Here is a 16,508-nt window from a genome sequence, read left to right as displayed (position 1 = left end):
CATTTTATTTGATGTATTAGCCTCAATTCCAATTATATATTGCATTATAGTGTGTTATCTTGCATTCTGATATAATATGTAGTAAATTAACTTTCCTCCTCAGATCACTGCCACTGTTCTGTTTTTAGTCCCATCTCCCTTCCCTTCCCCCTTTCCTTTTCCCTTTCCCAGGGCATGGATCCGTATGTGCCCTGCCCCATTAGTCACAGTACTGGGACAAACTGGCCTGTAAACCATCAACACTCTCCCTTTTTCTGGGCCAGTGGGCCTGTGGGCCTGTCATGGACACAGACAGATCTAGAGATAACTCAGTGACACTATGATTAGGCAGAAATAATGAAAACTAAAAATAATCTCTTGTGCATGACAAGGAGGAGATGGAGTTTAACACATAATGAAAAGTTTGTATACTACATCACTCAATTTTTTTTTTTTTCTGATGCATATCTGAATTTCTTCTCTAAGACTTGCAGTTTTGAAAGCAGTCAGCGCTCCCAGTCTGATTTTGTATGTCTGTCATTTAATTCTGCATTTTTTCTCACAGGGTAGAGAGAACACCTAAAGCACTAGAAGTGTCAAAGGTAAGGAAAAAAAATCCCTGCTGTTCTATGTGATAATCACAATATACAAGAGTGGAGACTAACACATGATGTTCCACTAGGGAAGATAGCTATCAGTAACATCTTACTGACAATAATCATAAGCTTCTCCCACTTCTCCATGACCACATTTTGCTGAAACACAATAAAACTCTTCCATAGCAAAACTGATGAGGACAAATGGTAAGAACAAAATGCAAGCAAATTTCTACCATACTTTATTCCACCTAGGTAAACAAGATGGTTTGGACTCATCAACCCTCAAATATCTTTTGGCTTACCAGATGAAAAGGAAACTGGTCAGTCAATCAAAAAGATCTGGATTTTCATACATTTGGAGGGAGAGATCATTAGCTAATAAAATCTGCATCATTTACTTATTCAGTGAAACCCCACAGCCATACAGAAGGCAAAAACTTGTGTCTGATTACAAAAAGTAAGCACGGAAAAATATTTAAATAAAAACAAACTGTCTGCAATACACATTTCATATTAACAAACACATAGGAAACTATTTGGAATTTACAGCTATAAGGAAGCAATTTATGAAAAGTGACTGCCAGTGGAAAAACAAAAAAAAAAGTGGAATAAAAAATCACAACCACCAGAAAATAACAAGAATTGCCCATGGGTCTCCACTGGATGACAAGCTCATCATCAGAGGTATCATTCTCAGTTTATTTATATTTCTAGGCATCATTTCATTCAGAACTTTAAAACTAAGGTTCCAGGTCTACAATCAATAGTGTAGGCACAGAGTTTCCCATTCACAGACTTGATCCAAAGCCCATTGTCAGCTGGCATTATTAGTACTTCCTTCAATGGGTTTAAAAATGACATCTGAAGTCAGCATGACGCTCTCCTTATTCTGTCAGAAATTCCACTGCAGCAGTGCAGTATGCATATTCACATAATTACGTATATCTTATTCCTGAAACTGAGGTCTCTGAGCTTTGTAAAACAGAATGTATTCTATTTATACATACCAGACATTGGTTACAGTAATGTTTGGAACTATTCTAACATGATGCACTGCATGGTTTTTGAATTTTTTCTGTCAGTAGAGCTGGAGTTGTTTACAAATGTCTGAAGAAATGACTGTCAAAGCTCTTATCTTTCAGCACGGATTCTTCCATTATGCATCCAAAGTGATAAGAGCTAATAAGCTTCTCACACTCCTTTCAGTCAATGCACTTAGGCATATACTTGAGAAATAGACTTGTGTGTATATTTAATTTTTTTTCAGTTTCTTTTAAAATTAGAAATACTAAAAAATTACATCAAGATATGATAACACCTTTAAACCAGAAATGAAAGGGAATTTTTTCATCATTGCTGTAGTTGCCTAGAGCTTCAATCACAGGCAACTAGAAAAGACAATAAAATTAAATCATAAATAAAAACTATTTTTCCTGTTAAAAGAAGAAACTGAATACACAGATACTTCTCTCAAGTATAGTTTCAGAGAAATCTTGAACCAATGATACACTCCCAAATGAAGACATTTGCCATTTTTTAAATTGAGATTTGCAAGTTCACAAATCATACTGTATCAGTGGTATAGAGAATGTCAGTCTCTCTTTTCCTGTGTTGTGGTTGGGTCTTCATTTAATAAACTGCTTAACTGTTTCTGTGCACATGAGAGGAAAAGTTCCAAACTAGACAGATTTCTCTGACGAATAACTTGATCAAGCTGTTGAAATAAGGAAAGAAAGAAAGAATAAGAGAACATAGAAATAAATGTTAGGCTTTAATTAGCAAAAATTCATACATACTCACCAACAAAAATTCAAACACCAAATTCAGCAACCACCCACAAAGAGAATTTTTAATACACACAGTTTAGTATCAGCTTTTAAACAATTATTTCTTTCCAAAATAAAATCTATGTAGGTCACTTCGAAAGCAATGCCTTCTACTTATTTCCATGGAAACTACAACAGACAGGAAGAACATATAACACTATTTGATAGAGCAAAGTCTCAGCTACAAAACACTATTTTTCAACATACTGACTAACATTAGCTATGCATTTTTGCCTATGATGAACAAGAGCCTGCATGTTGTGCTCATAAAAGTCTGCACCAGCAGATGTGCCCCACTGTCACTGTTGTCACTACTGAAATGTACTACGTACTGTCTCACTGTGCTTACATTCACTGTTTGGCCTCCAGAAATGTTCAACAAGCATCAGTGAATGTCAGTGAGCTCCATTTTTTTCTGCATAGAGGAATTCTCTGAAACACTTTTGCTTCATATGCCATTTTGTCAGGCCCCACTTTGCTGCCATCTGTCACACAGCAACAAAATGGAATGGAATACTAGCTGGGGAGGTTCGACCTCTACTGCCATACCACCAACATCTGCCTCTGACATTGTGGGCCAACATAATAAAATAGGAGGTATAACTTTCAGAGCAGCCCTCTCATTTAAATAACAGCTGCTACTGACAAGAAATTGAAAGACTTGGAAACACTAAACCAAGCTCTAAAGAACCCATATCTATATAAAAGACAGTCGAGAACAAAGAACAAAATGGGCACACTGTTGCTGTGATGATGGATTTCTCCTGATATGAAAGGTATCTTGATTCTCTACTCCAAAATATAAAGAACACTTTGTATGAAGAAACTTGCAGATGTTTTTCTGCTTCTGACCTGACCATTCCCTCTGGGGAATGGATAGATACAGTCCAATTCATATAAAATCATATGTCTTAAGAAAGTACTCGAGAATCCAATTTCTCTAAATATTATTATGTCATCAAATCCTACTGTTTTGGTAGATATGTTGCATGAAATTGGAACATGAAACTGATTTTCAGTGGTTTTCCTTTTATGGCATATTGCATCGTCTTGACTCTCTGAGCTTTGATCAAGAGCTTTGGCTAAGCTCTTTTTTATTTTATTTTTTTTTTGCAACTTTTCCTTGCAGATTCTTCAGAAATAGGTACTTCTTTGAAGTAGCTTACCAAATGTGTGTTCTGATATTGTGCTGTTAATTGTATCAAGACAGTGAACTCCAATTGTATACTGTAAGTTTATTTCACTCAGAACTAAATGGTCAATGTGTGCAGCTATTGGCTGCAATATGAATTTATTCAGGCTTGAGATAGACTTTACACTTCATGAATTAATAACAAATTTGAGGAACCTTTGTTGAGGCTCAAGTAGTTAGTTGGAAGTCTCCCTTTGTAAATAAAGCCACTTGATTGTTAAAAGTTTATGTAAGTTCAGTAACATAAAAGTTCAGAACTCGTCAGTTAAGCTTCACCTTGAAAGGTACATTTTAAAATTCTTCCATGCTGAAGTAGCTGACTAAACAGTCAGAAAAGACTTAGGATTTTCGCATGACACAAAACAAAGCAATAGTGAAATGATACTGATTTTGAAAATAGTACATTGAAATGGCTGTTCAAAAAGAGAGCATTGTCATTAATGGATAAGTTAACTGGGAAACAGAAAGAAATCCAGTGAAGCTTCATTATACAATAGATTATTTAATGAAGTGTTTGGAACAGCCAGATTTTTTGAAGACTGCCGCAACATTACTGTGTTGCTCCTTGCATAATATATAATTAAACTAGCAGGTTTATTTAAACCTTGTTTTTCTAAACAGTCGTCCCTTTGTATTTAGAAGGCCCTGTTCACTTCATGGAATGATGTCATTACTTAAGCAAACATTCATGGAAATCTGGTAAATTCAAACTGAATGTGACTCATATGCAGACATAATCAGTATGAATAGCATATTAGGGATGGATATATCATATAACCAAATTAAGTTAGCTGTTTTAATCCTGCAGATACTGAAAAATGTACTGTATTGGTCTTGATCTACCACAAGAGAGGAGATTTTCCACATCCCACCATCACTGTATTTAGTATTAATGTTTTCAATCATATTAAATTTATCCAGTTCAGTGCTCCCAATTCTGTATGTCATGACCTAGAAGCATTCACATCCTTCACGTTTTCCCTTTCTAGCATAACTACTCACAAATAGATACATTTTCAGGGCATAAATTCTTAGTTCTTCCTCCACCAACTATTTCTCAAACATCCAAAAATTTCAAATGGCTAAAGTAGAAATGCAGTCAGAACTCTTTAAGTATTTACTATATGTCAATTATTTTATCTCTTACTAGTAAATGCTAAAATATTTTACAGAAAACTCAAATTTAGGTTCAGGTATGAAGTTATAAGGATGAAATTAGGATCTAATCATGGTAAAGATACATTTTATTATTAACCTCACAGTGGCTTAAAGTTCAGTCAGAGATGTAAAGAAAGCAAAATTGTTACATAAAGATCCTTTACTTTTCCCTGTTGTGTAAATATTAAGGTGTTTACATGAGTATCTTTGAAAACTATTTGTCAGACAACATTATTTTCCAGTAGCAACAGATTTCAAGCTGTAGAAAATGGCAAATACATTTCTAAAAATGTACACTGAACAATTTATCAGTACTTCAAATGATAATCTGATGATTAATGTAGCCAAATGCAATTCCACTCACTCTTCTGTCTCTGTAATTCTAAAAGGATTTAATGTTTACAATGACTTGAGACTAAATATGAGTGAAGATATTGAGTACTGTTGTTACTTTTTAACTGGAATTTTTCAAAGTTGATCTCAATCATGCATGTTATAAAAATAAAGAATAAACATGGCATTACTATTTAATGAAGCAGAGCATCTTCTCTTAAACATCATGAAATCAGAAATCAGGTTTTCTCTCCTGCGAATTCTTTATGCAAAACAATGATGCAAAGTACTGAATACATCAATAAATCATTTTAATACATTCATATACGTGTATCCTCCATACGTATATGAATGTATCCATTCATATACGTATTTATCCTTAGAAGAGAATTAAAAACTTCAAATCCTGAAAAGTACCCTTGCCATTCAAAGAAAATCAGGTTCATGAAGAGACAGGAAATTTCAAATGTAAAATCAATACTTCATGTAATTGAAAACACTTAGATTGATGTGTAGCAGAATGTGTTCTGAAGATTGAGCTTAGTAGGTCTAGATTAGTGGAGTTGATAAAAAGGCTTTCCACCTATTTCGTGCTTACAAGTAGCTGCTTGTTAGCTGTTGAATAGAATTTAATTCCAAGGTAATTCCTTTAAATTCAATAGTGATTAGCCACAAGGAATTATTTATAGACACTGTTATGATGTCATTACACATACTTTCCAAGTGACTAGTAATATGAGCAATCCTACATATTTCACCATCTTCTTGTCCTCCAAGTCCTCCTCAGTAGAAAAAAGACATTTCAATACTGTAGGTAAAAGTAATCAAGATTTTATTGTATTTCTTGTAAATGTATCTTCTTTTATATTTAATTTGGTGTATAACTATAATTAATCTTGGTTATAATTCCATTTTAACTGAGTTCCTCCACACTTCGAAAAGTATCTCCATGGAGAGCACAATATTAGTCAAATGTGTTCATGATGAAAACTGCTTCACCTAAACACTTATGTCCTTAAAAATTAAGGACTAAAGGAAAAAAAAAAATCTTCAAGGCCCACTAGAATCAGAACATAATTTAATGGCTCATTCTACACACTTGATATAATATTAAAAGTACACTGGGTTGTTCATGGAGGGTTGTTCATGTAAAACAACTTCTTTGTTGTTGTCAATCATTGCTGTGATCAAATTAAAATTTAGGTATTTCTGTTCTAATTGTATGTAAATCTGTACCTGTAATTGTATGTAAATCTTTAATAACTTGTAAAAAGTTCACTAAAACATCATATAACATCACTCTGCATTATGAAATACAGACAAAAAATGGTCTTTCTAAAGAATGACCTGCACTTCAGTCCTAAGTGAATGAAATGACTGCATTTTAAATCTTACATAAATTTTTAACTGCAGTCACTTTTTATGAATAACATAATTCTTTCTGAAACATTGAGTTTTCTTGTGTAATTACAACCTCAGCTTTTGCAGAATTTTCCTGCTCCCATTCACAGTATGGAATAATCCATTCAAATGTACTACTGCAACTTAGTGCAAAATTTGTTGCATACACTGTGCTGCATATTGGCTTACAAACTCAAGTGTTCAACAGAATATTGCAGTGTAATTATAAGACTCATAGGTGTCTTCTCACAGTCTGATTCGTAGACATTCCTCTTTGAGGAAAAATAAAAAATGAGGGTACAATTTTTGGTACAATTTTTATGATTTATGTTTTGTGGTCTTTTTTCTTTTTTTTTTTTTTCTTTCACAGCTAATCCACACATGAGCCACAGACATGATTCTGAAAAATTCCACAGCTAGAGAAATTCAGCAATGTAGCCATATTTTCTAATAAAACTATGGTTTCAGAAAGTTTTTGTAGCGAACTAACATGAGCTTCTCTCCATAGATTGAACAGAAGGCTTTAAAAATTTCCCTAGTGCATTAAATATAACACACAAAAAATTACTCTGTGGAACCTGCAAATCTGTGAGTTGGATGAGGAAACAATGAACTAGTTCCTCTCATTCCTTTAAAGGATGAGAAGGAAAACAGATCCATATGGTACATATGGGAAGCAGAGCCTATTTTCAAGTTAATCCCAGGACAGGACATTTTTGTCTGTTCACCTGTGAATTTCTACTATTGATAACACTTACTAAGTATACAAAAATGAGGTTCTTCATGGCTATAATTTATACAGTATCTGCTACTCATTAGAAGGTCACCAGTGTTCAAGACAGAATCTCTAGAAAGAGTCTGAAATGTGAAAATGTTTTTTCTCCTTATAATAAATAATGCTGCAACTTCTAATCCTTAAGGAATTTAGGCTCCAAACTTGATCAGTGAAACCATTAAAATAATCCCATATGTTGGAGACATCTTTAAAACAGATTTGCCTAGTCTGCTGAAAGTGGTGAGAAAACACCCTGTCAAACCTCTCAGAATCTCCACTCTCTCCCAGTTGGACATAAGAATGTAAGAAAATGCCAACTTTCCTTCACATAAATAAAAGAAGAAAATTTACTCTCAATCAAGGAATGCATAAAGGAGCTAAAAATCATTGCAGCACCTGCTCAGACTACTGTAAAAGGTGAAAAAAGGGTATTATTTAGGAGAACAAAAATAATAATGGAAATATTTACGTGTAGCTGAGTAGATCTATCTATTGAATAGCTTAGCAACATAGGATTCCTTTACTAAACTATTTACAGGTTATTGCCATATACTAAGTATATAGAGTTACTGTACTGCTACTGTAATTGCTGATGGGTACAGCACTCAGATACAACATACTTAAGACAAACATACGGAAATACATTTAAGCAGTATTTAAGTATCTAGATATATTATACAATCAAATGCCCTTGTATAACCTTAAAGACTGAGGTCCTGACTCTGCAAACTGATTTCAGATGCCTATAAAATCTTCAATACACTACTGACTCTCCCACTATTAAAGTCACTCACGTGTGTCATGTAGACATGCACCTCATTGATTTTTAAAGGCTTCCAAAAGAAAAGCTTTTGGAAAAACTTGTTGATTTTGTAGAAAACAAGTGTCTTCCTTACAGCATAATATCCAAAGCATGAAAATGCTCGTTAAGTACATGAAGTCAGATCTCTTTTTTTATAGTTTTCTATTTTTAAAGCAAAAATATCCCAATGCTGTCATATCCCACTGTTCTTCTCTTGTAGAATTACTGAAGAGCAGCAGAAATGCACAGATCAGTTCCACTAATAAAATAACAAAACAATTAAATTTGGCACCTGTATATTATGTGAAAACCGTATTTATTTCAATTAATGGAAAAGCATAATAGGGAGTTACTTTGAAGGCTGCTTTCAATGTTTTATAGACTTATGGGTTTAGTAATGCTCGCTTAGACTGGGCAGGTTTCAAATAAAGCCCAACTTCCCACATGTTATGTCACACAGGACCAATTCTTATTTTCCTTTGGGCGCTAGATTTTCTTTAATTTGTGGGAAAAAGAATAATTATTTGCAGTGGATACCAATCATCCTCTAGATAACTTTGTTATCCCTGTCAATACTCGGCACCTTAACTCAATTTGATAACTCTGTGAATGTTACTACAAATATGTTACAAATAGAGCTATGAGAGTGAATCTATGCTGTATCTACTCCTGAGCTACATTTGATTCCATCCAGCATGGAACTCAGCAGTGTCTGCAAAATCTCTGAAAGAAAAATGGTTAGCATTTGTTTCTGCTACATAGTTCCTGATATGTACAGTACCTGCAAGACAGGTTTCTTGTTCAACATCTTCATCAATGACCTTGATGAGGGGATAGTGGCCACCCTCAGCAAGTTTGCTGATGATACGAAGCTGGGAGGATTGGCTGACACGCCTGAAGGCTGTGCTGCCATTCAGCAAGACCTGGACAGGCTGGAAAGCTGCGCAGGTGCAAAGCAGAAGACAAATCAGAATGTAACTATGGGCCATCTTCATCAGATCACCTTCTCTGATACAGAAGTAGGAACTGGAAACATATAATAGCACCTAAACCATGGATACCTAAACAATCTGACAGGTTTCTATCAAGGCTTGTCAGATCCTGGGTCCTTACTGTTGTAAGTACCCAAGTTAGTTTTAGGCACTGTAAAATGCTGTTTTAATATGGCTGCTAAAGACTTGCTAGAAACTACACAGGGCTTCTGTGAAACATCATAACCATAGATTATAAGATGTGACGGGATGAAACCATACATACTTGAAGGCAGATCTAAAATTATACCTATATCTAAAATTACCTAAATCTATATCTAAAATTATATTACCATTGTAGATAGATTCTCAAAAAGAAACTCAACAAGGAATCAGGCTGCAGTAAATCTGGTAAATGAATTCAGCAGTAATCACATATGCATTGAAATAAGTAATTAAGCATTAAGGTTTAGGGAATAGAAAACTAATTTTCTACTACCCAGACAGGCATTTCTGAGGCCACACTCAAAGGACTTCTTTAGTACTGATTGGATTGCTCATGTTTTCACGGTCAGATCCATTTTACTGAATATTTCCATTTGGAAGTTGAAGCCAAACTTCTGCAGCAAAATTCAGAGCAGCTGCTGCAGAAGCACCTTAAAAAGCTGCTGATGCAACAATGTAATCAAAGAAAAGAAATGATACCATAAAATCTAAAGATGTAAGAGATCTTGACCAATCTACTGATTTTTGCTGATAATTCCATCTCCTGAGAATTACAATAAAGTTGATCACTGTGGAACGTCTCCCTTGCAGTTTGACAGCCTTGTATATGCCTGCTCAAAAAGATATCGCTAGCCACGTTTTTTACTTCAAGATTCCTAAGGATCCTCTTGTTGCCAATAGAGACTTGTAAAAGGACAAGGAGTTGGCCTATAACAACAAAACCAAAATTGCAGATTATTTTAGTTTCAGTTAATCCAAGTTGATCATATTGACCTGATTAATTTTCCTATCTAGTAAAAACTAAGGTGGATAACATCAACTTCATAAAATTTTTAACTGTTCCTACACTATCAGTATACCTAATATTGAGAGATTGACTGGTGAAGTAACTCCCTGGCATGCCAGAGAAAAAGGCTGTAGGGGGATAGAGATACCCCCTTGAAAATGATGGACCCCCTGCCCTGTCACTGTCTGACACAGGGAGGGCGGGCCTGAGAGATGGGGAGAGTTGGAAGACAGTCCCAGCTTGGACTCACAGGTGAACCCCTTTCCAACCAACCTCGCTTCCCCACGTGCTCCCTGAGGAATAGGCTTGAGGCACTGGAAATTGAAAGGGAGGTGAGCGAGGAGGCGTGGGAAGGCTTGTCTTAAGACATTGCCAAGGGCGAGGCAGTCAACTGCATCTCCAGACATCCTCTGCCAAGAAAGAAAGGTCATTGTTGCAGGTGATTCCTTCCTCATGGGAACAGAGGGCACCATATGCAGACTGGACCTGACTTGTAGGGAAGTTGCTGCCTCCCTGGGGCATGGGTCAAGGACATAACTCCCAGCTCTGGTTCACTCCTCTCATTACTACCCATTACTGATAGTTCAGGCAGGCAGTAGCTCAGATAAGCCTGCGAATGATCAAAAAAGACTTCAGGGCTTTAGGGCAGTTTGTGAGGGAGCGGGAGCACAACTGATATGTTCTCCTATCACTTCTGGGGCGGTGACGGACACAGAGTGGACTAGGAAAACCCAGGTAATAAATGAGCAGCTGAGAGATTGGTGCTGCCATGGGAACTTTGGGGTTTTTTTTGACCATGGAGCAATTTACTCAGCACCTGGTCTTAATGGCTGCAGATGGGTGTCACTTATCTCTAAGATCTAAGAAAAAGATCCTAGCCCAACAGCTAGTGGGGCTCACTGAGAAGGCTTTAAACTAGGTAGGAAGGGGGTGCAATGAAACTCCCCAGGGTGGAGTGAGTAGTCTGGAGCTTTATACTTGATCAAATGAGTGAAGACTGTTGAGTGTGATGGGACAGAGAAAGGACTGGGGTTGTTGTCAGGCCAGGAGATCGCGGAGAAAAACCTCTGAACTGTCCTATAGGATTCTGTGGGAACTCCTCAGAGGAGGATATATTGCCACCCGTTGTCTGAAAACTCCTCATGTCCCTTTAGGAAGCAGTGGGGGAAAAATTTCTTCCAGAGATTTGAGGGAGGGTCCGTACAGAAAGGTGGTGTGTCAGAAAGGCCAACAGAAGTGCCTTTACACTAAAGCAAGCAGCACGGGAAATAAGCATGAGAAGTTGGAAATCATGATGTGCTTGGAAAATTATGATCGGGTTGCTATCATAGAAATATAGCGGAATGACTCAAAAAAACAGAATACCACTGTAGAGGGCTATCACCTTTATAGGAGAGAGAGGCTAGGTAGGAAGGGTGGAGAGTTTCCCTCTACGTTAAAGACTGGATAGACTGTAAGCTCCCTCTAAGAAATGAAGCAGGTTGAGAGCTCGTGGGTTAGAATTAGGGACAGAATTAATAAAGGACATCTGGTAGTAGGGGGTCTACTACAGGCCACCTGATCAAGGGTAGCCTGCTGATGAGCTGTTCTTCATTTAGCTTCAGGAGGTGGCGTGTTTGAAGGCACTACTCCTAATGGGAGATTTCAATCATCTAGATAACTGCAGGGAAAATCACACAGCAAGCTGCAAGAGTTCCAGGAATCATACAGTCATAGAATGGCCTGAACTGAAAAGGACCATAAAGATCACCTAGTTTCAACCCCCCAGCTGTGGGCAGGGTCACTAACCACTAGCCCAGGCTGCCCAGAGCCACGTTCAGCTGGCTTTGAATGCCTCTGGCAATGGGGCATCCATAAGAATCCACGAGAAATCTCCTGAGTGCGTGGATGATAACTTTCCGGTTCAAGTATTGGATAGACCAACAAGAGTATGGCTGGATGTGATGTACACCAGTGCAGAGGAGATCATTAAAGGCATTCAGTTTGAAGGCAGCCTAGGCTGCAGCAGTCATGCCCTGATTGAGGTTGGGATCTCAAGGAACATGGGCCTGGAAAAGAGTGGGGTCAGGACTCTGAACTTAGGGAGAGCAAATTTCAGGCTGGTTAAGGAATTGTTGGGTGAGATCTCCTGGGAAGCTGTCCATAGAGGCAAAAGAGTGAAAGAAAGTTGGCTACTCTTCAGGGATGCCTTTCTGAGAGCACAAGAGCTCTCCATCTCTCCAAACAAGAAAGTGGGCAGGGGAGGCAGGAAACTGACAGGACTTGGAAAGTCAGTCTGAGGGAAAAGAAGAGACTGTACCAGCTGTGGAAACCAGGGCATGTCACCTGGGGAGAAAACAGGGATGCTGTCTGAATTTGCAGAGAGAAGATTAGAAAAGCAAAGGCATGGACAAGAACTGAACTTGGTGAGGGATGTTAAAAACAAGAAGAGATTCTATAAGTACATTGGCCAAAAGAGGCAGGCCAAAGGGAGCATACCTCCTTTGGTAAATGAGAAAAAAGAACTAGCTATGATTGATATGGAGAAGGCTGAGGTACTAAATGAGTTTTTTGCCACAGCCTTCACTGGCAGTCAGGATTCTTGTATTTCTCACATTCATGGAGACCGGAAAAAAGGAAACATCACTCTCATTTACATGAAAGGAAGGAAGGAGGACTCAGGGAACAAGAGGCCAGTGAGCCTCACCTCTGTGCCGGGAAGATCATGGAACAGATTCTCCTAAAAGATGTGTTAAGGCACATGAGGGATGAGCAGGTGATCCAAGACAGCCAGCATGGCTTTCTCAAGGGAAGGTTGTGCCTGATCAATCTGATGGCTTTCTATGATGGAGCGGCATCAGTAGACAAAGGGAAGGTGACCAATGTCATCTACCTGGACTTGTACAGGGTCTTTTACTTGGTCTCCCACAACATCCTCATCTCTAAGCTGGAATGATATGGATTTGAGGGATAGACTATTCAGTGGGTAAGGAATTGGTTGGAAGGCCATAGACGGAGGGTTGTGTTAAATGGCACTATGTCCAGGTGCAGGCTGGTGACAAGCAGTGTCCTCCAGTGGTCTGTCTTGGGACCAGAGGTCTTCAACATCTTCATCAATGACATCGATGATGGGTTGGAGTGCACTCTCAGCAAGTTTGCTGATGACACCAAGATGAGTGGTGCAGTTGACATGATAGAAAGAAGTGAAGCCATCCAGAGGGCCCTCAACAAACTTGAAACGTGGGCCCGTGTGAACCTAATGAGAGGTTTTGCACTTGGAATGGAGTAATCCTAGATACTGGAAGAAGCCCTTGAGAGTAACCATGTGGAGAAGGACCTGGGGTTCCTGGTGGATGAAAAACTAAACATGAGCCAGCAGTGTGCTCCTGCAGCACAGAAGGTCAAGTGTATACTGGGCTGCATCTGAAGAGGGGTGGCCAGCAGAAGCAGGGAGGTGATTGTCGCTCTCTACTCTGTCTTCAGGAGGCCCCATCTGGAGTACTGCGTCCAGGTTTTGGGCCCCCAGTACAGGAAAGATGTCAAGCTGCTGGAGAGAGTCCAGAGGAAGGCCACAAAGATGATCAGAGGGTGGAGCACCACTCCTGCAAAGACAGGCTGAAAGAGCTGGGCTTGTTTAGCCTGAAGAAGAGATGGCTGCAAGGAGACTTCACTGCAACCTTCCAGTATTTAAAAGGGGATTATAAAAAGGAGAATCTTTCTTACTTGGGTAGGCAGTGATAGGACAGTGGGAAATGGTTCTAAGCTCAGTGAGTGACAGTTCAGATTGGATGTCAGGGGGAAGTTCTTCACAGAGAGAGTGGTGAGGTGCTGAAACAGGCTGCCCAGGGAGGCACGGATGCTCTGTCCCTGTAGATGTTCAAGACCAGGTTGGATGGGGCCCTAGTACTAGATCTAGTACTAGATCTGGACATTGATGCCCCTGCCTGTGGGAGGGAGGCTGGAACGTGATGATTCTTGGGGTCCCTTTCAACTCATGCCATTCTATGATTCCAATTACACATACACAAAAATTCTGAATTAAGAAACACCCATGGAATACAAATAATTGTAGTACAAACTTGCCCACAAAGACACAGATGAGTTCGAAAGAAAAAGGCAACAAATGAATAGTGTATATATTTCATTAAGAATAACTTCACCAAGTACTCTAAACATCCGCTTAACTCATTCTAATGAAGTATTAAATGTTTAAACTCCATAATACATTTGTCCTTTGTCATTTTCTCATTAGGATGCTATAATAGGCGTACTTAAGTTCATTCACACAAAGATGTACAGCCTTTGTTAGTGGGGTTTTGTTTGTTTTGATGATTTTTATTTTTATCAGCTATTCTCAGTCAATCTTAAATTCTCTTCTGAAAGCTTAAGGAGAAGAGCCACATGTTGCACTAAAAATGCCTAATTCTACTTATCTAGTTAAGAATTAATTTTATCTGTACTTAACTTCAAAACTTATTTTGAGTACAGTACACATAAGAAGCAATCTCAAAAGATATGATCTGGTTATAATTCTGATTTCCAAAAATATTATTTTAAAGTCTTGCACAATTATAGTACAAGAAGGATGGATCAGGAGTAACACAGAAGAGCCTCATTTACAGAGGACAGGAGGAATGTAAGGATGCCTCACTTCCTCTCATCACACAGAGCTTTCCTGATAAACAATAGAAAGAAATAAGGAACTCTAATTTTTTTGTCAAATTCTTGCATAATAGAAGGACCATGCATGTCAGACTTTGTGTATTTCTCAGGTACTGCTTAATCACCTAACGACACAGAAAAAACCACTGTCCACTGATGGATACATCTGGGTGATGTTAATACTGCAAACCTTTGTTAATGTGAAAAGAGTACTCCACAGAGAAATTTTAACAATTATGTGATTGCAGACAAAATCCAAAGTTGGTATATATCTTACCATTTGTATATATAATTGTTTATGTATGTTGGATTAAAAGCAATATATCTAAGCACTTTTGAAATACTGTAACAACTGGCCATCTCACTGTTGAATGTGATAATTCATCCTGACATTTTTTTTTCGTTTTGGCGTAGATATCACAGTTTTTCTCATCTATAATACCACTTGACTTTGGTTTAAACTGGAATTTTGCCTGGGTAAAGAATACAGGCATAACTTTGGTCTTTGAAGACTTAGACAGTGAAGCACAAAAGGATATGTGAAACAGTTTCAACTTAAGGAAAGAATTTCAAACTCTTGTAATTTTACTACAGAATAATTGCAAAATACATACGATAGGTTATGTATTTCAACTAAATCACTTTCATCAACATACATGATTAATCAAGGAGAGTCAAAACTATAATTTTGCTTATTTAATATTTTCCTTTAGATTTTAATGAACATAAGTGGCAGAGAGTTGTATTTTTTCCCCAGTGCATTTTTAAACATTTAAACGCAGCACTATAATTTCTAGGAAATTAAAAATTCTCTTCATTCATTACTGAGAAGTGGCAGAAAATGTCATAAATTGCTCTTAAGGAAACTGTCTAATAGGATCAATAGAATGCAATATTCCTCCATCATTTTAATGTCTAGAAATGATACTTCAAAATATTAGAGAGATTAAAAGTTGAGGAAAAACATACATCTAATTTCTGTACCACATGCAGGACACTGCTTAATCACGTAATTCACAGAAGAGAAAATGGAAAGCAGGTGTATCAACTCACCTTACAGTACAATTCTACATGACCCTTACTTAATTCTTTGGATTTATACTGCTTTTTGATTTGGGTAAAGGAGCAGTGTGAAAATGCTTCTAGAGCCTCAGTGTAAATGTTTCTTTAATCCTTTTAAAGGCCAAAAAACAGGCCCAGCTGAATGAGCAGGAAACTGAGCTGAAGAACTCTCAATGACCCTATCATACTACTGTCTCTCTTGGCACTGATCTGTCGGTCACAAGTTCATCCTGGGTGGGGCACAGATGTTCAAACATCAGGCTAATTTAAAGCACCAATATGTGAATCCTGATAACAAATATGTGCCTATCTGATGGTGACATGCTTTGTAGTAACATGAAATTTTGCACTGGTAACTTGTAGCTAAATTATTAAAATAGTTGACACAAAACTATACAAAATATAGATACCAAAATAGATTATGTGATTAAATAGTTTCACATACAAGTTTGTTGTTTACACTGAATTTTGTGCTGCCAAAGCAAATCAATGAATTCAACCTCAAATTATACAGCTTTATTGTTTTTCTTTTAAAGTTGAAAGATAGGGAGATGGAATTTAAAAGAAAAATGTTCAAGGTGATACCAAATTTTAAAACCTAGGAAACTAGTCTGTTAAAACGTGTTGGTGGTAACATGTAGGGTTTAGGCTCCCTTTAATGTGGCCTGAGGGAAAACATAAACACTTTTTCTGAAATTCTGAAATTAAACTTTGGGTTTGCCCACTACAACATTCACAAACGAGAATAACAACTCCG

At 37.5% G+C, this 16,508-nt stretch overlaps 1 protein-coding gene across 2 annotated transcripts in view; it reads right to left on the bottom strand.

Moving 5' to 3' along the window:
* Positions 1–800: 800 nt before the first annotated feature.
* Positions 801–16,508, bottom strand: part of CCDC91 (coiled-coil domain containing 91) — a 136,699-nt gene continuing 120,991 nt past the window's right edge. The window contains exons 14-15 of one of the 2 annotated variants that reach the window (XR_007374699.1): positions 8,847–9,005; positions 2,190–2,292 (exon numbers count right to left, since the gene is read on the bottom strand). Coding sequence is in view for 1 of the 2 variants with exons in the window: in XM_048934414.1 (XP_048790371.1) it covers positions 2,170–2,292 (123 nt within the window). In the remaining variant the exon portion in view is untranslated. Of the gene's footprint in view, positions 2,293–8,846; positions 9,006–16,508 lie in introns of both variants that reach the window. The other variant, XM_048934414.1, reaches the window with a different exon arrangement.

The sequence above is a fragment of the Lagopus muta genome, chromosome 1 (assembly GCF_023343835.1).
Source record: "Lagopus muta isolate bLagMut1 chromosome 1, bLagMut1 primary, whole genome shotgun sequence".
In the NCBI taxonomy this organism is placed as follows: Eukaryota; Metazoa; Chordata; class Aves; order Galliformes; family Phasianidae; genus Lagopus; species Lagopus muta.
Note: the sequence above shows the minus strand (reverse complement) of the source record. Positions and strands in the feature narration are given on the sequence as shown.